The sequence below is a fragment of the Lampetra fluviatilis genome, chromosome 8 (assembly GCF_964198595.1).
Source record: "Lampetra fluviatilis chromosome 8, kcLamFluv1.1, whole genome shotgun sequence".
Taxonomy (NCBI): domain Eukaryota; kingdom Metazoa; phylum Chordata; class Hyperoartia; order Petromyzontiformes; family Petromyzontidae; genus Lampetra; species Lampetra fluviatilis.
In genome coordinates, this window is record NC_136282.1 from 2,265,125 (window position 1) to 2,287,994 (window position 22,870).

Consider the following 22,870-nt stretch of genomic DNA (forward strand, 5'->3'; position numbering starts at 1 on the left):
TCTGGCTCCTTTCCAATGCAGAGTTGCTGGGCCTTTAATACCTGATGGCGAGTCTGTAGCATCCTCAGAGATGTGGTGGCTCTTTCTCAGATCTTTGATAATATTCAGCACTTCGCGCTATTTTTTAAAGAAGGAAAACCATATTTGAGCCAATAACCACCAACAGCCTCGAAAGTGAGCTTCAGTGTCTCCATAATCAATAGAAGACACGCTCCCTTAAGAGTTTGGAGATTAAAATTAAGAAAAATAAATACTGCCGAAACCAGCTACTGAGCAGGAATGCACCGGTAGCTGTCTAACGATTTGGATTAATGCGCGAAACTAATAATGCATTTTAAAACTCGACACTATTTCAGACATGAATGACCATGACACTCAGGTGTGGATGCCAAGCTCAGTGTCGTCGCTCGAAAGCCAAGCGAGACAGGTGGCCTTCAAGAGTAGGTGCAGCTTGAATGCCGCTATTTTTTAGTAGGATGGAAATTCTGCAAGGCACTTTGAGGCTTAACCTCAGCCTGGAAACGACCTAATTCTCTGGACTGAGCCGTAAACTGAGATCGCACATTTAATGCATTCAGAGGCCATATATATTTTAAGAAATCTTCACGAAACCTGCCAAGATGGACCTCCAGTAACAATAATTCCATCAGAATTCATCCACCTCACAACAACGTGACGAGTATCTCACCGATAAATCCCAGCATCTATTGACATCCTGAGAGTAAACGAGGTAAGGAATTACTGGCGGTCGCCACTGTCTATGCTGTAGATCCAAGCGCCAACGAAAATCCTCTCTTCTAGGGCAAGCCACCAGGTCTGGATGGCCCCCCTTGTAGAATTGTACTGGAACACCTCATCACCCAGTCACGGCAATACCCTCTAAATCCCTTCTCGGCAATACTGGGTGAACCCAAATGCTATACAACCGAATATACTTAAAATAAAGTAACGACATTGAATAAGTAATTTGATAAATATAAAACTAAATTTATTTATTTGTTCTCTTTTACTTCTACAGTTTTCCCTCGTTCTTCACGAACTTGCTATCCACGATTTAGGCTATCCTTGAATTGCATCTGGAACTCTACACGACTACTGCATCCAGAGAAGGATAGGTGATGAGATAAAGTGATGATGATGCTAATTACACAGCATAATCATAATTTAAGGTAAGTTCATTTATAAACCACTATTTAATACTTTCATATTGAATTGTATTTAGTTTATGTTTATTATAACCAATCTTTATTCTTTTGTGTTATGATAATGTTCATGTATGTCATCGCATATTAAGAATAATATTTAATGTGATTAATCTAAAATATTAATAATGGGCCAATATAATTATTTGAAACGTATCCCTTGTGAATAACCAGGGAATACTGTAATAGCAATTTGGAAAATAAATTGATGTTTGCATTCATCACAGACCTACTGCTGAATACTGTCATTCAATAATGTATTCATGTATTTCTTTTTTTGCATGTTACTGTAGCTATATCATCTATAATATTCCCCAAGTTCTGAATCGCTAAATTTCATACGGGATCCTGACGGCAGACTCACTGTTCAAGCTATTCAAGGAGACACGTTTCATCTACTGTAATATTAATCACTTAAATAGTTTTCCATTCACTTGAAACTCAGTCACAAAAAAACGGTCTCATCATTAAAGTCCTTCAGGGGATTTAATCCAACTTACCAATGCAACATCATCCACCCAATGACCTCTCTCTTAATGCATCTGCTCCACAGCCTAATAACATTTCCTACACATCTCATTACGATGGAGGGTAGCTGCTTTCTTCCCAAACTGTTCCTTGTGCCTCAAACAGGTGTCTCACTCTTCTTGGTTCTTTCGGTAAAGTCACGTAGAAGGGAAGTAATAAAATAATAAAAATAAAACATAATAAAATAATTCTCACGACGTTTCGGCCACAACGCAAGCAGCCGTCCTCAGGTGAAGAGCAGGTCTGATTCAGACGCTGTCTCCCGGACAGACCTGGTCTTCACCTGAGGACAGCTGCTTGCGTTGTGGCCGAAACGTCGTGAGAATTATTTTATTATGTTTTATTTTTATTATTTTATTATTTCCCTTCTACATGACTTTACCGAAAGAACCAAGAAGATGAATCCCTGCAGTCACGAAAGCTTTAAATCGAAAGGTGTCTCACTGTTGTCACATTACGGTTGGTATAAATACATACATATATTGCTTATATATGCCATGCAATTCATTTTCGTTGACTGTCTTGTATTTTGGATGTTGATCCACGGAGTGAACATCTGCTTATTCGCTCCCTCATCCTCAACACATCTAACCCTGACAAATGCACAAAGCTACACACGACGCTCTTGGACACTCTCCGAAACCATACTGCATTTTCCATTTATAGACAACCCTCATGCAAATCACTAATTTTTTTTCTCTTTCTATTACTGAAGAAGAAAGAAATTCGTTGGGACAATTTCCCAGCAAACACGCAACGACGTTGGCCCGACGTTAGTCCCGACGTTCCGCACGGCGGGCGGCCACAGCCGATTGGCCTCCCCATTTGTTTTGGGGGGGGGTGGGGAGGTTGACCCGTGGGAGCGACCGCCACTTGCCTCCTTTTTGAGGATGCAGTTGACGACAAAGATGACCAAACCCTGCAGCGAGTTGAAGACGCAGAAGAGGACGGGGAAGAGGAAGGAGCGCGGGTCGGTGATGGCGAGCACAGCGCACATCCACGTGAGGGCGAGCAGCGGCAGCACCACGCAGGAGCTCCATAGCGACGCCCTGCGCACGGGCGCCGAGGTAACGAAGGGGTGGTGGGGGGGAGAGACAATTGAGCAAAAAATTGCGACGCAAGGACGTTCGGAACACAACGCAAAGATCCACCCCGTGTAGCCTTAATAAACTGTAGGGGCAAGTGCTGTGAGCGAGCAGCACCTATGCAGGCCAGAACGGCAGACGAGGGGGTGGGTGGCCAGCACCACGCCTGGCCGCCTTTGTCTCTCTAGTGGCGATGTTTAGACAACGTACCAGGTACTCATTTGAGGCTGAGTCGATCTAGAGGAAAGCCAGGACCGGTTCAGATAATCATCACAAGCAAGGCCGTAGCCATGGAGTCAACATTGGGGGGGAGACCAAATCTCCCAGGGTATCTGGGGGTCCCAATTCAGAAAAATATCTACATTTGAAAACAAATTTCCTGCCTAAAATAAAAAAAAATTCACAAACACATGGGATGGACTTTTTATTTATGTTTTACAATGTCTAATAGTGTATTGTATTACATTGCTCTGTTTTTACTTTTTTACCATTTCTTGTTTCATTGTATGTAATGGCAGAGATTAGGGATTAATAAAATACAACCATAACCACAATCATATGAACAGAAATCTACGCATTGATTTATATGAAGACAAGTCCAGATATTGTGGCCATGGTTTAGCAAATTATTTTTATTTACATAGCATAGCAATTATTTTTTTATAGCAATATATTGGGGGGGGGACATTTTGAGCATAGTTAAATATTGGGGGGAATGTGTGTCCCCCAATATATACTATAATTACGGCCTTTATCACAAGTGTTGGCCGTGAGCGGGAATCGGACTCAGGCCACCGGATTCGTAGCGCAGCGCGCGAACCGCAACGCGCGAACCGCAACGCACGCGTGCACACAAAAAAACGAACAAAGATGACCGTACTTTTCACTTGAATTGCTTTTTTCTCTCTGCACAAAAGGTTGTCCCTTTCATGATATTCACATGCAGTGCTGTATAGGCTGAAGAAGCAGCTGGTCCATTCTGGTGAGGGTTGCCACCTTTTCCACCATAGGCTAAACCCAGACCTATCCCGAGGTCTGCACTCAGGGTCTATTTTCAACACTGCGCAGTAAATCGTGACAAAGTTCAACACAATTGCGGTGCCAAATCTTGGTACAAATCAATTCCTGTCGCCTGAACACAGACTCTGCTTGTCGGGCTGTATCCGGTCAAACCCGGCTAGGTGGCAAACCCTGGGCTGGCCCCACTATAGAAGGAAAATGCAAAAATTTCAACAAAGCTTGCACATTTGAAAGTTCATAAACAGCATATGATTTTACATGTAACACAAGACAAAGCGTAGTTTCACAACTGCTTGCAACTGCCGGTAGGCCGTATGTACGGAAGTTGAACTCATTTCGCACCGTTCGTAGCCAACCGTGCGAATCGGAGGTGCGGGGCAGGACAACAAATGAACCGAAATTTAAATAAATTCGTTTGCAAGCGAGTGTCGGTGAAACATGAGCGAGGTGATTACACAACCACGCTGTTATGGGGCCAGCCCCTGTCAATCAATTTCACTGTGATCGTTATAAGTGACAATACAGCAGCTATAGTGGGTGCAGGTGTTTCATTGGTATTCATCTGAGCAACGAAGGCGCACACAAAACGTGGTGCTCACCCTCGCTGCGCTAGTCCTTGTTGGTTACCACACTTAAGTACATCAGCAGGATGCATGCAACCCTCTTCTCTCGCCCACCTTCCTCTGCCCCTGCTTCCCCCTCACCACCCCCTCCCACCCATGGGGTTCCGTGCCACACCAATCCATTTACCCACCGGCCGCCACTGAGTACATGAGATAAAAACTCTGTACTCCTCTTTCGCCATTGGCCGCCTGCCATTCCATTAACCTTTCCTCACCCCGCGATGCCGTGAAGTGTAGCTTGTGGTCATGAAGTCGAAATACTTTGGCCACATCCACGATTCCACTGTGTCAGCAAAAGCAAGCATTTCCCAATGTTTTAGAATGATTGGGGTCGGTAAAAGTAGCGGGATTTTTTTTAAGCCTTCGTAAGTCGTGACAGCATGAACGTAACTTGTGGTGTTATGAAGCCACGATGCCTCATGTCAACTAAATAAGCAGTTTTCTGTGTTTCAGCATTTTTTTTATTTAACGAGGATTACCTGTGACCATATCAACCACAAATTATGTTATCTGTGTGAGAGAATTGGTGCAAAAGTTACATTTTAATTTTCCATTGTCTGTATATTTGCTGATAATGGTAAGCCTTTTTAGGGATTCCTACTCATTAGAAAATTATAAACAAAGCAGAATTGCAGATAGTTCTAACGTTCCACAAAGGCCATGATGCAGTCTTCATATGAACCTTAGGGCGGGACCCCGGGGTTTCATAATACCCTGGCTCTCGCATAAACATATTGTAATGTAAACAAAAAGTAGATTTTCTCTCTCTGTGTCTCTGTTTTGTATCTCTAATATTGCCTCCAGTCACGAAAGCTCCAGATCTCTCATTGACATGCTAATTTCTCTACCCCCCTCTCTCTCTGCCCCCCTCTCTCTCTATTTAAGGCCTCGATACAGAGATGTTGTTTCTCTGTGTGCCTATGTATGTCTCTCTCTGTGTGTCTCTGTGTTTTCTCTCTCTGCTTATGTGTCTGTCTATGTGTCTCTGTGTCTGTGTTTAGTCTCTCTCTAAAATTGAGCAATCTTTGGAAGAACGTAATCAACTCGGTAGGGTGTTAACTGTTGTGTTAGCCGACTCACTGTGTTGTATTGCATTATATTTCTAAGTTTACTCGGTTTGCTTTTTCTCGTTCATTTGTACCTGATGATGATTGCTTGTGTTGCAATCGAAACGTCGTATTATATTATTTAATTTATTTTCTTTCTACGTGACTTTACCGAAAGAAACAAAAAGTGTTGTCTTGTTAAACTATGCCCTTAAAACTGAAAACTACTTACCTGCAGTACCTCTACTCAAATCACTATCTAAAATATAATTTACACCCCTCTGTCAATCATCGTGTTTCTCAGTGTGGATTTGTGAACACACTTTGTAAACAGTACATAAAACAGTATGGGCTTTCAATGCGCTGTTCATATTGTAACAAGCGTTTATACCAATGTCACTCGACAGAGTAGTGGGTCGCCGCTCCTCTTAACCACATTGATACGAACGGTATGTGGGGACAATGGCTTAATCGCAAAAACACATACAAAAGCCACCAACAACAACGGCAACAACAGCCACAACAACAGGTGACTTCACCACAGCACTTGTGCCAGGCTGGATGCACTTTGAGGCTATCAGCGACATGTGCAAGACTCGCTGCTGGTAGAAGATCACGGGACAGACCCAGGTGCCATGGGTTGACTGACTGAGATGACTGGCAGATGCACTACCTGTGCTCCCAACTGTGCCAACTTGCTGTGATTGAGCCACCTGGCGCTCTGCTCTTTGTTGAAAGCGTCGCACATATGTACACATACGTACACATAATCTACAAAGACAAAGATCCCCATATAGCCTTCACAGACTATTGCGGCAAGTGCTGTTAGCGAGCACCTGTGAAGGCCGGCACGGTACACGAGGGGGTGCGTGGCCAGCACCACGCCTGGCCATCATTGTCTCCCTAGTGGCGACGTTCACACACTGCACAAGGTACCTATTTGAGGCTGAGTCGACCTAGGGGAGCCCCAGAACCGGTTCAGATAATCTCTACTGGTGTTGGCCGTGAGCAGGAACCGAACTCGGGTCGCCAGGTTCGTAGCGCAGTGCACCAAACGCTACACTACCGCTCCCCACACATATCTACATATACATAAACAGACACTTCGCAGCATAGCGCCTGCAGTCAACTCGTGCTGCTGCGTGGGGCACAAACTTGCAAGCCACAATAACAACGGCTCTAACTGCTCTGCTGAGAGAAGAGGAAAACGACGAGGTTCAGTGACCTTGTGGCTTCTGGGTGCCACTCACACGCTCGTCTCAGCAACCTGCCCTTCTCCCATCCTGCACATGTCAGCCATCCACCGTAACCTCATCTGCCCAATAATGTCTACTATGCTTTCTCACCGTGTCCTATTCTAAACTTCCATGTCGCTAACCCTGTCCTGACATGAAATTCCTAACATTATCCACGTACGTTGAACTTCTTTCGCACCGTGTGTAACCAACCTGTCTATAGGAGTTTGTATTTAAATGCCTCAATGTTTTTTCTCTCTAAATGTCTTGTGTATAATCCGGAAGGACATGTGGAAGCGATGGTTACCTGCTGGGAAGATCTCATGGCTAATTATGTGTTGCATAAAATATATAATTTATGGGACCAGCTCAGCCACAACCCAGTGGCACTGTTGCAACCCAACCCCTCACACACTTCTAGCAAGTGAAATCCTACCAAGTATGAAATGTTGATACTCATGAAATATTCCTGGAAGAAGTGTATCGTGTTGTAGTACGTATATATATATAAAAAATTGCACCGTTCACAGCCTTCCGTGCTAATGAGAGGTCCGGGGTAGGAGCAATATACGTTTAAGTAGGGGTTGTTCGGGGGTGCCTATGGCGCCCCTCACAACTATTTACGGCCTTCGGCCAGGAAAGTTACAAAAAAAATTGCACACGAACGACGCATTCACGCAAGCTTATATCATTTTACATCTGGAAGACTTAATTGAAAACGACATTTCGTGTGAATTTTCTGTCGTCGTTAAGTAGATGGCCTTTCTGGGGCTCGGTTCGATGCGGACTTTCACCTGTCTGGGATTGCGGGATCGAGATAAGGCGACATAGAGCTGCTGGCCGTGCGAGAAGACCGCCGTCTGCAGATCGATTCCAACGTAAACAAACTTCTGTCCATGCGCCTCCGTCATTCATGCAGGGGGCACGTAGGTTTGCAGCGCCCCCTGCATGAAAACGACGGAAAGTGCAGCGTTCAGCATAGATCGATACAGTTGTGCGCTTATAACAGAGTATATGTGCTTATAATTCACATTTATTTAACAATTTGTGTGTATCATAAAATACATACTAACAGATGCAAAAAGTTTTGCATTTCCATCGAAGTCAATTTGCATCATATTTAGTGGCCGCCCTCTCTTGCCTTTAAATGATCATGAAGAACGAGAATTATAAAAACACAACTAAACAAAGGTGGCCCGGGGCTCAGAGTTGATATTGAGGAACTGAACACTTCTGAGGACGTGGGTTCTAATCCAGGCAGCCACCTTGTGATTAAACTAGGTTTTCAAGTGTAGCCTTATTATAGCTCGCTCGGCAAGTCTATCTGAACTACTCTTAAATCATAATACGCCTATGTTTGGTTCCAGGAGAGTATATACATCCTTTTCTCCATAACTACTATCATATCTGCCTCTATAACAGTTCTTTCCATTGCCCTCACCGAGTCTGACCGTCCCAGTGTATTCCTCTCGCTAGCAGTCTCCCGCTCTACAAGGATGTATTCGCCAACGTCTGTGCATCCATCTCGATCCGTCTGCATCGCACTGCCCAATCTCCCTGAGCCGTTTCAGTCCGCGCATCATCATAACGTTGAATCAGCATAACACGTGTCTGTAATTTGTATAATTAACATGATATAATGTTGAGCAAGTGATTCAATGCATGTATCGTTTGCCGCAAGATTTGTTGGAGTTGCCATGTTCCCACCCTCCTAAATAGCGTGCAATGATTATGTACTCTCGCCCCCTGCTGTCAAAAAAGGGTTAATTACTTCCTCAATGGAATACAGCATGTATGTATGTTGAACATCTTTTGCACCATAGGTAGCCAACCGTGCTAATCGGAAGTGATAACAAACTAAACACAAAAAGCAGTTAAAAAATAAATTAGTTTTCAATCGAGACTAAAGTGCATAACTCCAGTGGCTTCCTAACATTGGAAGGATGAGCGTTCCAGACGGCCGCAGCACATCTGAAATCGCGCGATGCAGTGCCCATCTTTGTTCGATGGTTAGCCAAAATCCACTCGAGGATGACCGAAGTTTGCCTGATGGTTTATGACCCTTGACGAAATCAGCAAGGAATTACTAAAAGACCAACGGTTTAAATTAAAGTGAAACCTCTCAAAGCCGTTAACCCTTTTGGTTTCGAGGTATATCTGGCATGCTGCAAACAATTGAATAATTCGGACAATATTTAAATTTTAATTCCATGTATACTCAAATGACAACTAATACGCACAATTAACGCTTAACAACCCATCCATAATAAAACTAAACATTTGGTCGTGTGATAATACTTAACAAATTTCACTACTGTACAGTTTAATCTGAGAAATGTACCGTCGCCATAAAGCGTGTGTAGGAAGGTTGAAGTTCACTGGAATTTCTGACAGGCAAGAATAACTTAGAAAAAATAATGCAATAAAAACTGAGAGAACACGGCACCCAAGTGCAGGGGTTCACCGGAGCCTCACTCGTGCACAAATGCACCTGAATGTCATTTCAATGTGTTTCGTGATTGTCATTATTTTCGGTCAGTTTGCCAAAAATCACGAGTGCTGGCATGCACTTCTCAAATTCGTACACATGAATTGGCATCCGTGTCCGGGTGGCAGGAATTGATTCGTGCTGAGATCTGATACCGGTATTGTGTTGAACTCTATTCCAGTACAGGGTACAGTTTGACAACAGCCCTCGGCTACCTCAAAAATATGCCTGGGTTTCTTCTACACTGGAAGAGTGGCAACCCTAATGCAGACAGTGGCAGTGGCTGTTCATTTGACCCACACAAGTACGACTTTATCCATTGATGAATAACAGGGGAATTGAATACATTACGTAAATCATATTTTCCGCACCTTCGATTAACACAGCTGGCTACGTACAGTGTGAAAGAAGTTCAACATCCCATACATACACGTATTGTTTGGCATGAAGTTTAGCATTGTCTTCGTGCAACAGCTGATGGCAATAAATGTTGGTTTTAACTGCCATTTTCACAAAAATTTCAGGGCCAGCTTAAGAAGAAATGGCTCCCCGTGTCAACCTCACATTCAACGCCACCTCCCCCCAGGTACTGAGTTAAGGGGATAAAACAAGACGTGGATTGTGCCCACCCCCCCACCCCCCCCATGATAGCGCCGCTGTGTACGGGCGCACAACACCGCTCACCCCTAGGGCCGGGCCCCTGCCTAAACTGTGCAAGCCTAGCAACATTCTCGAATGATAAGAGTTACAGAAGCTGTTAAAGGGCGCCAGACGAATTGTTCACGGGAAACAAAATGGATTGGCACTACGATCATGCCAAATTAATGATTTTTTTGTATCTTTGTGCCCTACCGAGCCGCAATTTTGTTCGAGTCAAACGTAACGCGCTCACCCGCGATACTCTGAGACAGGCTACGATATGTTTTGAGCAAAACAAAACAAATATAGCAATTTTACGTGAATTTTCTGTCCAGTTTTTTTTTCAAAAATCTGAAATTATTTGGCGACGTATACATATCAGGCTTTCTTTTTTTGATTCATCGACATGTTTAATTCAACTTTAAATGTCTCAGAATTGGTCTTGTGTGTGGGAGCATTATGTCCTTGCTACACCTTCATATATAGAGGAAACACTTTCTATCCATCATGTTCTATAATCCTCTGGGGGGCTAGAAGATCTGCCATTCCTGTTATCAGCGTATTCCCAAGGATTAACGGTATGTTACAGATGAAGGATATCAGAAAGCATTACTATAAAACTCCTCTTATCTGATTTGAGACTCAAGAGGTTGGGGGGGTGGGGGGGTGCAGTATGGGGGGTCATATTTCACGTGTGCATCTGCCTGAATCACCTCATTTATTGACACACAGATAATAGGATGCTGCCACTTAACGACCACTCCTCTTATCTGCATGTTGTCTCAGATAATAGGGTGACCTTGCCGTCACTTCCGGGTCACTCTTGATTTTTCAAACATGTGGGTAAATCGTGGCATGAATACCAGAATGTTGCACCTTAGGGGCACGGGTAATATGAAGTACAAATGATGTAGTAGCACTGTGACATTTGGTGAAACGTACACACACACACTTGATAAGATGATTTTGTAAAAGCAATTAAGCATCACGTTTTAGAAACCCGAGAACAATGCAAGAGAAATGAAAAACAAACAGAGATGGTACGCGTAGCCAAAAAACGATGTACAATCTCGGATACGCTAATACGGCTATAGGCGAGCGACAAATGGAATCATAACGCACGCAATAAAGCGAAACCCATTAAACGAACGGATTAACTGGAAATACCGATGGCGAAATCGTGCGCGACAAGCAGACCACGAGCGCTGTAGGTAAAGAGATGTGCGGTGGTTGCCGTAGCGACGCTCTACCCACCCTGCTCTGTGCTTGAGTGCTTTGTCTGCAATGCCGTCTTTGGCCACCAGCTTGTTGAAAACCACAATTCCCAAGATCATGTTCACCTGGAAAATGACAGGAACAGCAAGAGATTGTTTTAAACATATATACACACGTGTGCATCATATGCCCTCGGCCACATTCATACATATACAGACACAATACAGCTACGTAGGGACGTACAGTATAAGCCTTTACAGACATAAGCATATAGGAATTCCCCACCCAATATGCAAGGGTTGCCACCTCTGAGGTGTATACAACGGTAGATATAATGGGAAAAATATCTCACAATCGCACGCTCACTGCATCGCGCATTTTCAGATGCGCTTGCGGCTGCCTGGAACGCTCTTCCTTCCGATATTGGGAAGCCACTGGAGCTATGAAATTTTAAATTATCGAGATTGAAAACTAATTTCTTTAGAACTGCTTTTTGTGTTGAGTTTGTTGTCCTTTCCCCGCACATCCTACACATGGTGCAAAATAAGTTCAACATATACAATAATGGGATAGAAGAGAATTACATGTAAATGTATTTTATCTCTCGTGGTGTTTTGTAATTTAAATGACAAAAACCGGGGCAGACTTAGAGATTTCCCATGGCAGCAGCTGCCTCAAAACGAGGACAATCCTGGGACAACCAGGACAGGTGGCAACACGACAAGACAAAGACCCCCCATGTACAGCCTGAACCGACTGTTGGGGCAAGTACTGTTTGCGAGTAGCACCTATAAAGGCCAAAGTGGTACACTAAGGAATTGAGTTGCCAGAACCACGCCTGGCTACCTTTGTCTCCCCAGTGGTGATTTTTACACACTGCACCAGGTACTCATTCATGGCTGAGTCGACCTAGGGGAGGCCGAAAACTGGATCAGATATATTCGTCACCAATGGTGTCCATGAGTGGGAATTGAACTTTGGTTGCCGTGTCCGTTGTGCAGTGCACTAACCGCTGCACTGCCACGTAGGTGAAGTCCAGACAACTCTACATCTATACACACACATGCCAGTGCATACATTGTGGGCGTGGACACCCATGTATTACGTGTTCCCGAGGCCCTCCCCTCGCTCTGTGTACAACAGCTCAGTATCTACACACAGCAGAGACATTGATTGGCTTGGTGGATCTCAGAACCCATGGGTCGAATTCAAATCTGGATCAAAATCCATCCCATTCCCAGAAAAACTCGAACACAGGACATTCCAGGAAAGGTAATGAGAGTGACACTTGGATTCATATAGCATGCAGCAAATTAATGTATTAGCGGTACACTGGTGGAGCGCGATATAAAAAAGAAAAATTTTCGCAATAATAATTTATTTTCCCACGATTCGCAACCCGGTCAGAAAAGCTTGCGAGGTGGTGTTGCATCAAAATCAGTTCTCATGATGTTCAACAGTCGAAAGACGAATGTTTATGAGCAGCTGAACACGAAGCTTCACAGTCTGTTGCCGTATGATAGCACCCAGCCTGATGACGATTTGGCTGCTCCGTGTTCCAAAGGCAGATTTGACTCCTCGTGCCTGAGACTTGGTCGGACGGTTACTCGATTCATTTCCGGAATAATTTCTTGGCGGACGGTGGCATCGAAAGATTATGACTCGTGTTGTCACCACCACCACACGTTCGAATGGGAAAGCAGCTGCTCAATCTAAGTGCAACTTCTGATGCAGCTCACTGAAAGGCAACAGTGACAACGTCAGACTATTTTACGGGGACCGGTGTGTTATTCTGCACCCGTGTACCGCCAATACGTCCATAGCCAGTACGTTGCTACCCTGCATGTCGACCAGCATTGTGTAGCTCTGCGTTCATTTAGAACGAAGGCTTAATGGTGAAGCTCGCTGGCAAGGCTGGCTGGGCTAGTTGGCAAGCGCGTGCTGCCCCAGGCCACTGCTACTCACCAGCACCACCACTGCTGCAGGCCCAACGAAGGAATAGAGGAGCCCACCCTCCAGCGACAACCAGCAACTGGTGTAACGCACACGACCGCACGCACACACAATCAAGGACAAATATCCCCCGTATAGCCTTAACAAACTGTTGGGGAAAGTGCTAACCGCTACACTACCGCTCCACACATACACACACGCACACACGCAGGCACGCGCACACACATGCACACGTACGCACACACGCACACACATGCACGCACGCATGCACACACACGCACACACATGCACGCCCATGGACTAGAGCGTTACATGAATACTGACTGCATCTGAATTGTTACACGATGCCCTAAACATGTTCAGTACAGAAGAAAAATATCAACCAATACATACAAATGTAAGTATAAAAATATGCAATATTCTATTTTCTTTGATAACTGCATATACTGAGATGTGTTTATTGTTAGGGACATGCACGTCTTAACACTCTGTATATTTGTTAAATACATAGAAGAAAACAATGTAGTCGTCAGGATGAGGCTGACGACTTATGACATTCAGATAACCACATATCCATTGCACGCAAAGCATGGAGCTGAATAAAACACAAAACTCTGAAACATTCATGAGTCCTGTGGTCCTAGACAATTGTCTAATTATCTGTTCTTAATGCAGTAATGAAAATGAGGAGAGACGCTGCACACATGCGTAAAGAGTTACGAACAGAAACCACGAGAGTGAAACTTACTAGTGAATCGTTCCATATCCGTTGGACTTTGTAAAACCCACAGATGAGGCCACCACCAGAGCAGGCAGCCCTGAAACAGGGAAACAATAATAATGATGCCTTAGAACAATACGTCTGTAGATTTTCAGAAAAGATTAACAATCATAACAAGATGAGAAAATCAATATGCAAAATGTTTATTGGTGATACAATTATTTGGTGATGTTGCGTTGGTAGTGGTGCAAAGCACAACGAACAACAATTCTTAAAACGTTTGTCAATAACAGTGGCCTTAAAAAGACATAGAAATATTTCATGCTGCAGGTAATGACTTTTCTTCATATTCACATGCGAAGTATAAAAGCTGTTCTTCAGGAAACATTTTAAAAATGTGATTCTCATCTGGCCCACGGTGTAAAGTGCAGTGTCCAACTCTTATTACCCACTCTACCTCTCTGGCCTCACAATTTATTTCCTATGAAGAATGTCCATCGCCGAAAACGTCACCTATTACATATTTTCCGTTTAAGGCAACGGTGTCATTGAGGAACGTGTTGAATGTTTTCTTTTAATCGCTGATATAGATTCATATTGATACGTAAAACTATTCATTACCTACATTGTAGTTTTTCAGAATTATCGACTGTTTCATGCAAAAGCTGTTCTTCGGCTCTTTCACCTCTTCCCAATTCATTCCGTCATCATTGGGCATCATTTCGTGACGAATGCCTCCCTAACGCTGTCGCCATCCTTCACGGTCTCGCGACGCTACAATCCCTTTCACTCCTGCACATCTCGTCATGTTCTCGTCCCAATGGTCACCCTCTCAAGCGCGTTCTCATCTCTGGCTGTCATTCCACCACTGGTCATGTCCATCGGCCATCATTCCTTCTGTCCAGGCACACTTACTTTCCTGAACAGTCAATATGTAGCTGCTCCAACGTTTTGGAACCAATGTGTCTCTTCGCTGGAGATTACCACACTGCCATGTCTGTACTCTTTTATATAGACACAATTGAGGTTCCAAACAATACAAATGCAAACGTACATAATTGTTTTGTAAGATCGATTGATTCTAAGTATTTAATTTTAATATATTTTACATCGTGTTTACTTATTGATTTGTAACTCTTGCTGCTGTGTCTGTCTGCTGGCAAAGCCACCCTTGAAAACAACCTGTATACAGTAGCTCAATGGGTAATTTCCTCGGATAATAAACGTCTGATTATAATTTGTGTTTGTTCCTTCTTCTGCGTGTTTCTCCTTTTGTTTCTCAGTGGAATTCTGATCACGCACCTCACATTTTTCACTTGTGCATGTTTCATCCCAAGTTACGTTGAATTTGTCAGTGTCAATGTGTTATAACACGTCACAGTTGGAAATAATAACCGAATGAAAACAAATTCAGGAACATTCATAATCAATTTAATTTAATCAAAGTTCTCAATTCTCTTCCCATTCATCTCTTAATTGTATCCTTTTGGTCACGATCAACCTTCAATAATTTCCTCTGTGTTTGTAATCTTCCGTTTTCCAGCTGTGGCTGTCCAACAATCGTTTGCGTAACAAAAAAAATCATACACATTGATAAATTTCCCAACTTATATTCAAATAATGAAAGAAAAAAACTAAAATTGTTGCTTAAAGGTTTCATTGACTTTGGATAGTTAGGAGTTGAAACTCACTTGGTAAGGCCAGCACAAATTAATAATCAGAGAAGGGTGAAATACACGTATAGATCATCAATGAAGAAGATCAGCTCAGAGCATCAAGCATAAGGTTGAAAGGCAATGTGAGCAAATGGAACATTGCAACTTTACCTCTCTAGAGGTAAAATGGAGAATCTGTTTTTAAATCATCACATGGAGGGATATGATGCGACTGTAGGTTACCAAGTGTACTGTGTGAAATGTTCACCTGAAGATATATCAGGGCTGGTATGTGTGAGCAATAGAGAAGGCACATATTACCCTCCCTAATGGTAGGTATATTTCATAGGTTTTAAAAAACAATGGAATAGGCAATAGGAAGATGTAGTGATATTGATTTTGGCAGGATATATTCGCAAAAGAGAGATGAGATGGGCTGTGAATGGTGAGGAGTTAATGAGAGGATGAAGGTCATTAGGGAGGGGCAGTAGAAGTTGATGGATGAGTTTGAGAGACACAGGGCAGAATGAGAGAGCACAGAGACTCGGGGAGTTGGTAAGAGGCACGCGGAGTAATCGCAAAATGAGTAACTATGAGGAGAAATCATTGTAAAATATCACAAAATAAATAACCATGTACGTACTACAGGGCAGCGTTTTTTTAATTGGGGCCATAGCACGTGTACCCACCCTGTTTACTGTGAGCCATGGGGGGCTGTGAATTGAGAGTAAAAGAGAAAGTATATTCTGAATAGGGAAAGTAAACATGCAGAAAGGGGGAGGGCTATGCAATGAATGTGTACAAGAAAACAACGTAAACAGTGAAAGTGACATCTTGGATGTGGAGGTGCGGCTCATCGCCCCGTTTGCAAAGCTGAGCCAGCGGTGGAAATTGAACATTCCTCGTGTACACACAGGGAAACCGCTGTTGGATGTCCATGATATGGTACCCATTTTGTTGACCCTGGAGGGATGATGGGCTGAATCAGCCTCCAAGCAGGATGTGAACTGCGAGTCGCTTCCCCTACCGCTGAGCCCCTGTACCACCGGTGACACCACTGTAGTCTGCGCTCCTTTAAAGGAGGAGTAGCAACATGATGGCAACTCTCTCCTGAAGCCCTCGCATGGCCAGCAGGCCTGGACATTGGCGTTTAGCTCCTGAACGTATTGCCATCGCGCGCAAGACTAGAAACCGTACGACATGGCGGTGAGTGATACATCGTCAATTCAATTAATGCCCAAACCCGATCATTGAACCGTTTGATGCTCCTTCAAATAAAAAAGAATAAGTTCAGCCAAAGAAGGCATGCGGCTATGGAAGGCAGGTGTGAATAAACGCTGGCTCAGAGTGGAGGTGCTGCGTGCCGTACCCCAGCCCAGGCATAGGAATCTCTTGCGCACGATCCTCTTCATGGACACCCCGCGCACTGCCATGAAGGACTGCCAGGCCTCCGTGAGCACCCAGCAGAAGGAGGCGAGGAAGAAGAAATGCAGGAACACTGCCACGACGGTGCACGTCACCTGCCAGGTGCAGACATTTCGTGGACGTAAAACGACCTTTATTTGTAAAAAAAGTATCTTATAATCTGATGGAATTGCAATGGTTAAAGCATCTTTTAACATACAGCCATTACATTAGGCATCAAAAGCATTGGCCATGATGACACCATGGCCAATGCTGCTTCTAATCGTTCCTTTTCAAAGTAAATGTAAAGGCTTCTTTTGACAGGACTCACTGAATACCGTAACGCCTCTCACAAAGGGAAGCCTCAATTCGGGGTTTGCCAGACGGCCACCGAAATAAATTAATAAATAATTATACATGTCCATCTTGTGCAGTAAATTGTGTGGAAAGAGATGGCATGTGAAGTTAAAACTTGTAACAATATATAACGCTAAGTTGTACGATTGAGAAATACATTAAATCTGTGCTATTACTCTCCACACAGGTGACTCTTTATTATTCGCAGGCAGATTATCCAGATTGCAGAACTAAACTCTTACACTTTTTTTTTATCTTACCATATATGCCCCACTGAGCTACATAGCTTTTTTCATAAGCGATATGGCCACAAATTATAGCTCAACAAAGTGGCTTATCGCGTGGAAATGATAGCAGCCAAATACTACAAACGCACGTTGATTCAAATTGTAGAGGGAAAAAACCGGACCCGGAAAAAACCCACGCGACCACGGAGAGAACAGCAGGCGTCAAGGTCAGGATCGAACCCACCACCTCCTGTATACCAGGCGAGGTAGTTAACATCTCGCCACCGTGGCACCATCAAGAACTGTGCTCATTCACCTGCTGCTCACTGGTCGAGGGTCAATGATAAAGGACTGAACACGTGTCCACAAATAAGCCAATAACTTTAAGAAACTATAAAAACAGACAAAACATTATACATCATCATGACCATTCTACAGGGATAAACACAAACATATTTTATACTTTAGTTTACGTATGTTTTGCATTATCCATGCTTTTGTTTTATGCACGCCATCCTTCCTCCATTACCCCAGATTATCAATAGTTTACAGTGTAATGATTATTATTTAGTCGTTGATTTATGTATATCAACATATCGCTAAACAGCGGAATACATAAATCCGTGTAATGTTTTAACATTTGGCGCCTCTTAATCCCCAAATTAAAAATGACAACTTAATTCAAGTATCAGTCAAAATGTATTAACCTAGCAGCTTATTGCCATTAAAGTTAATTCTCGAATCAATATTTAATTCTCCCGATGTGTTCCAGGCCATGAATTGCATTTCGTCATCATGGTAATATCTTCCGTTATTTTTTCATAATAGGAAATACAATTTCTATATTTAAAAATTTACAACAAGATGGTTGATTGAAACATGTTATTTTCATTATTCAAAATCATTTAATATTACGCACCTTGTTGTAGGTTTGCGTCTCTCCAATCAGAATCAATATATTGGAGGATATTATTGAAATGCAGAAGTTGAAGAGCAGCAGGCTGCGGTCGGATTTGACAGACCTGGACTCACACAAATAAATTAATATCATTGTAATATTATTATTCAGTCACCCCATCCACTTTGGCCACAACCATTAAAACCAACCCAAAAGATACGCAAACATGTGATTCATTAGTGAGTGAAAGAGTGCTGCGTTGAGCATCCTATAAGAGACAATAGTCCATAATATATATGTATATTTCTATATAAACTAAGATATTTTTAATTTTACCAAGTAATGCCCACTGAGCTATATTGCTCTTTTTCAAAAGCGACCTGGCCACAAATGATAGCTCAATGAAGTGGCTTATCATGTGGAAATTTACAGCAGCCAAATACTGTAACAGCATGTTTCTAAATTTGGAGGGAAAAATCAGAGGACCCTGAGAAAAATATACGACCATGGGGAGAACATGTAAACTCCAAATATACAGCAGGCATCAGGGTCGGGGTCGAACTCACGACCTCCTGCAAGGCACCGCAGCGCTATACATTTGTGCAGCACTGAATAGGTTTATATGAATTACCAACCGCACCGTGTGCTAGCATTGTGGGGGGGGGGGGGCGTGAATTCTTAATGTTCTTAGGGCACAGCACAATCTTCCCACCTCTGAATAACTGACATATAGCAAACTGTCTTTCGTCTATGGGAGGTGGAATAATTGAATCTACGATAAACAACAAAATGTACAATTTTGTGCTACAGTTAATAGCAAAGATCAAGCGTAGAATGTCAGTTAACGCGAGAAAAGTAGTGGATTTAAAAGAAGGTACCTCCAGAAGGTAAAGTGAACGATCATGAGCAGAATGAGTGCCAGGGAGGAAAAGCTGCATCCGACGATGAGGGTCAGTGACAGCGACCTGCTGCGATTAATCTTCTGGGAAGGAAATAAAATAAAACAAGGAGGGGGACAAAACGTGAGGTGGGGTGAATTCATTAAATGGTTGGTCCTTGCTTTCAATCCCTGATTTTCTCCAGTAAAAGCATTAATGAAAAACAAACAAAGCAATAAACAGGCACTCATAATTACTCGAGAGTGCATTAGGTGAAACAATCGGACATGTTTTGTGAAATGCATATTATTCATCTTAAAAGAAAGGCCAGCGATAAATAATGGCAGCCAATATTCAGGAAACGTATGAGCCAACTTACATTTTTCCATAAATCAATGAGCTGCTGGGAGTGAGATTAAATGAAATTGCACTGGACCAAAGGCAACTCTGACATCAAGGAAAGGTCTTCGTTTAGCCATGAAAGATTGCTCGTGATAAATGCGTCGTGAAAGTTGACGATGAGATTTCACGTGCCCCAAATGCCAATGTGCAAACAAGCATTGAATGAACATGTTTCATTTGTGCATGTTTTTACTGGGACTTTGTTATGTAAATTATCACAGTAACACTGGTGCCAACCGGCGCATTGGGATCCACGGATGAAATCTGCCTGACAAATGTTAATTATTATTAACTGACATTTTAACGGTGCAATAAATGTGTTGTGCATTAGAACCACGCGGAGACGAGGAATACTATATAAGGGCTGTTTCCGTTAAACACTGTTCCACTCAACAGTCTAGGCTCAACGAGGAGAGAGAAACCCTCTCTCAGCCGATCCTTACCGAATACTCGGAACCCGACTCTCGGCTATCCTCTTGGCTCTCCCACTCGTCTGCCCGGACGGGGGTTCAGCCAACACTGCCCGGCAACGAGGAGGGAAAGACACCTTGCAGCCAATCCTTGCCCTGGCTCCCCACAACGACGCCGCCTTCGTAACGGTCCCCCTTAAGTACCCCTTCGGCGGCTCCTCCCCCGAGCTCGGACCCGCCTTTGTTCCCAAAGGTACCGCTTACACCACTCGTGACATGACGTCATCTTTGACTGGCAACCCGCTTCGCACCTCCTTCTGTTCACCCCCTCACGGTTACTCAAAATACTCCTCTACAAATGCGTGAAATCGTGATGTGACTTTGTTGGGAATATGGGAGGAAGAGGCAGAGCTGGTGCAATAACGATTGACCTCGTAAACAGGGTGGTAAAGGCGCAGCCCTGTAACTGCTTGTTCATGACACTGCTGAAGGAAGTGCCTCCACTAGTGGGAGTACTCACGCTTTACCCACCGTATATGACCTGACGATTGTCCAACTGTGGAGCACTCAATTACACTGTTGTGTATACGGAGGAGGGATTTCAGAAATGTGCAGAGATGTCTCCACTGCCGTGCTAGGAGACGATACCGTTCATCTCTGGATTTAAATACAGATTCTGCTAGAGATTCTGATTATAAAGTCCCATGTGCTTTAGGTTCCCGCCAAGTTTTCCCAGTAAGGTGCGATGTCGCTGCTGTAATTCCAATTGAGTAATTTGCAGGATATTTCAGCATTGAGATGTTTTGCCAATACTACTTATATTATATATATTTGATGTAGCTATGGCAGCAAAGCAGACAACCCAGAGTAAACTCATTGCAGGACAGGGGGAGAACATACAAACTCCACGCAGAAAGGTGCCAGAATTGGAAATCAAAACTTGGCCCTCACCACTGCGCTAACTTGCCATATATTCATAACCAGGGTGGCTAGGAGATGTTAACTACCTTGCTCGGTGTACAGGAGGTCGTGGGTTCGATCCTGACCCTGACGCCTGTATATTTGAAGTTATAATGTTTTCCTCGTGGTCGCGTGGAGTTTTCTCCGGGTCCTCTGGTTTTTCCCTCTTCATTTAGAATAATAGTTTAGAGTATTTGGCTGCTATAAATTTCTATATGATAAGGCACTTCGTTGAGCTATCATTTGTGGTGAGGTCGCTTCTGAAAAAGAGCTATATAGCTCAATGGGCCTTACGTGGCAAAATAATAATTGTTTAACATATTTTACCAATACAAAAAGTCACAAACGTTATGTTGATTTGATCAATAAAGCAACATCAAACCGCTGCAATGCCTCATCATGCTGAAAAAAATTCCGTGAAAATTTTTACCCAGTAACGTTAAAGCGTGAATACGATGCAACGGTGAGCTTACCGTTTTAAAGCCCGGCTGCGCCAAAATAGTGAAGCTTGAGAAATGCTCGCAACGGCACTTGGTTCTGAAAGCATCGCTGAACATGGTCTTACACCCAGCACCACTCCATCCACTTTAGAGCAACAGGGACAGGAAAACAAAGACAAACATAATATCTGTCATGTGTGTCAAAGTGTAGAACCAAGAGTAAAAAAAAACCTCACAAACTCACATTACATGGCAATTATCTCACTGCGTGTAAGTTAGAGTGACAGCTACCGAACGTTAGATGACGTAAAAGTGACGAGACTAAAATAAAACTATTAAACTATGTTTATTTTACCAGGTAAGGCCCACTGAGCTATGTAGCTGCTTTTTTCAGAAGTGACCTGGCCACAAATGATAGCACAAGGAAGTGGCTTATCATGTGGAAATTTATAGCAGCCAAATACTCTCAACGCATATTTATAAATGTGGAGGGAAAAACCAAAGGACTCAGAGAAAAATCCATGCGACCACAGGGAGACAGACACGCAAATTCCAAATATACAGCAGGCATCATGGTCGGGATCGAACCCACGACCTCCTGTATACCAGGCGAGGTAGTTCACATCTCAACATGGTGGCACCCCACTTCGTCTGCCAAGCCACCCCCACGGCACTGCCCATCTCCATTGGTGGCCCCTTGGCCAGAGGTGTAAACTCTACATTCTGATGGCAGAGGCCAGTTCATGAGTCTGGACACCACCGCTGACTCGAGGTGGGACTGATTTCAACATCTCCATCCACAAGGAGGATGAGTTCGCCGATGACTCAAGATTTAAAGCGCAATATTTGTACACCAAGCATGCTTGCGCCGTGAGACTTGACTGCATCCGTGCTTGTAATCACTTTCAAGAGTTTTCTCCAAACCAAAAAAAAGCGTTTGTCAGTAACAAACCGTGCACGGTATTTGGTGTGCAGTTTCACACCTCCCTCCATGGAAATGAGGTCAGCGCTCAGCAGCGGAGGCTAAAAACCGCACGGCGCTTGCCGTTGTCGAGACAAAGGCGATGATGCGCTTTGGGGAGGGCCACACGAGATCCCTCCACTGCCTAGTATACGTTGACTACATGCGGGAACTCATATCAATTTCGTGTAGTTTACGGGATTCTTGGCAAGCAAATAATGCTTGCGTGTGGTTAGGGGAAATTTAAAAGAACGAACGCGCCATTGCCAGGATTGCTGGCGATTACCGCCACGCTTTACCGCAGCCGCCAGCGGCTGTGGGCAGCGTCCACCATCTTGCACGTTGCAAGACTGACAATTGAGAGAGAGGGATCATGAGAGGGGCATGAGAGGGATGGGGCATTAGAAGTTGGAGACCGCTGCTGAGGCAATGCTGTGAATGCTGTGCCGAACTTTACCAGCGTCTACTGCTCCAGCATCTGTCTACGCAGGAACTCTATTTTACTGTTTTCATTCACGAAATG

At 43.6% G+C, this 22,870-nt stretch overlaps 1 protein-coding gene across 1 annotated transcript in view; it reads right to left on the reverse strand.

The window, feature by feature from the left end:
* Positions 1-22,870, reverse strand: part of LOC144933773 (adhesion G protein-coupled receptor B3-like) — a 235,164-nt gene that overhangs the window by 26,140 nt on the left and 186,154 nt on the right. The window contains exons 17-24 of the mRNA XM_078858875.1: positions 21,420-21,531; positions 19,175-19,278; positions 18,318-18,420; positions 16,780-16,930; positions 13,783-13,852; positions 13,047-13,113; positions 11,121-11,206; positions 2,608-2,779 (exon numbers count right to left, since the gene is read on the reverse strand). Of these exons, the coding sequence (XP_078715001.1) occupies positions 2,608-2,779; positions 11,121-11,206; positions 13,047-13,113; positions 13,783-13,852; positions 16,780-16,930; positions 18,318-18,420; positions 19,175-19,278; positions 21,420-21,531 (865 nt within the window). The remainder of the gene's footprint in view (positions 1-2,607; positions 2,780-11,120; positions 11,207-13,046; positions 13,114-13,782; positions 13,853-16,779; positions 16,931-18,317; positions 18,421-19,174; positions 19,279-21,419; positions 21,532-22,870) is intronic.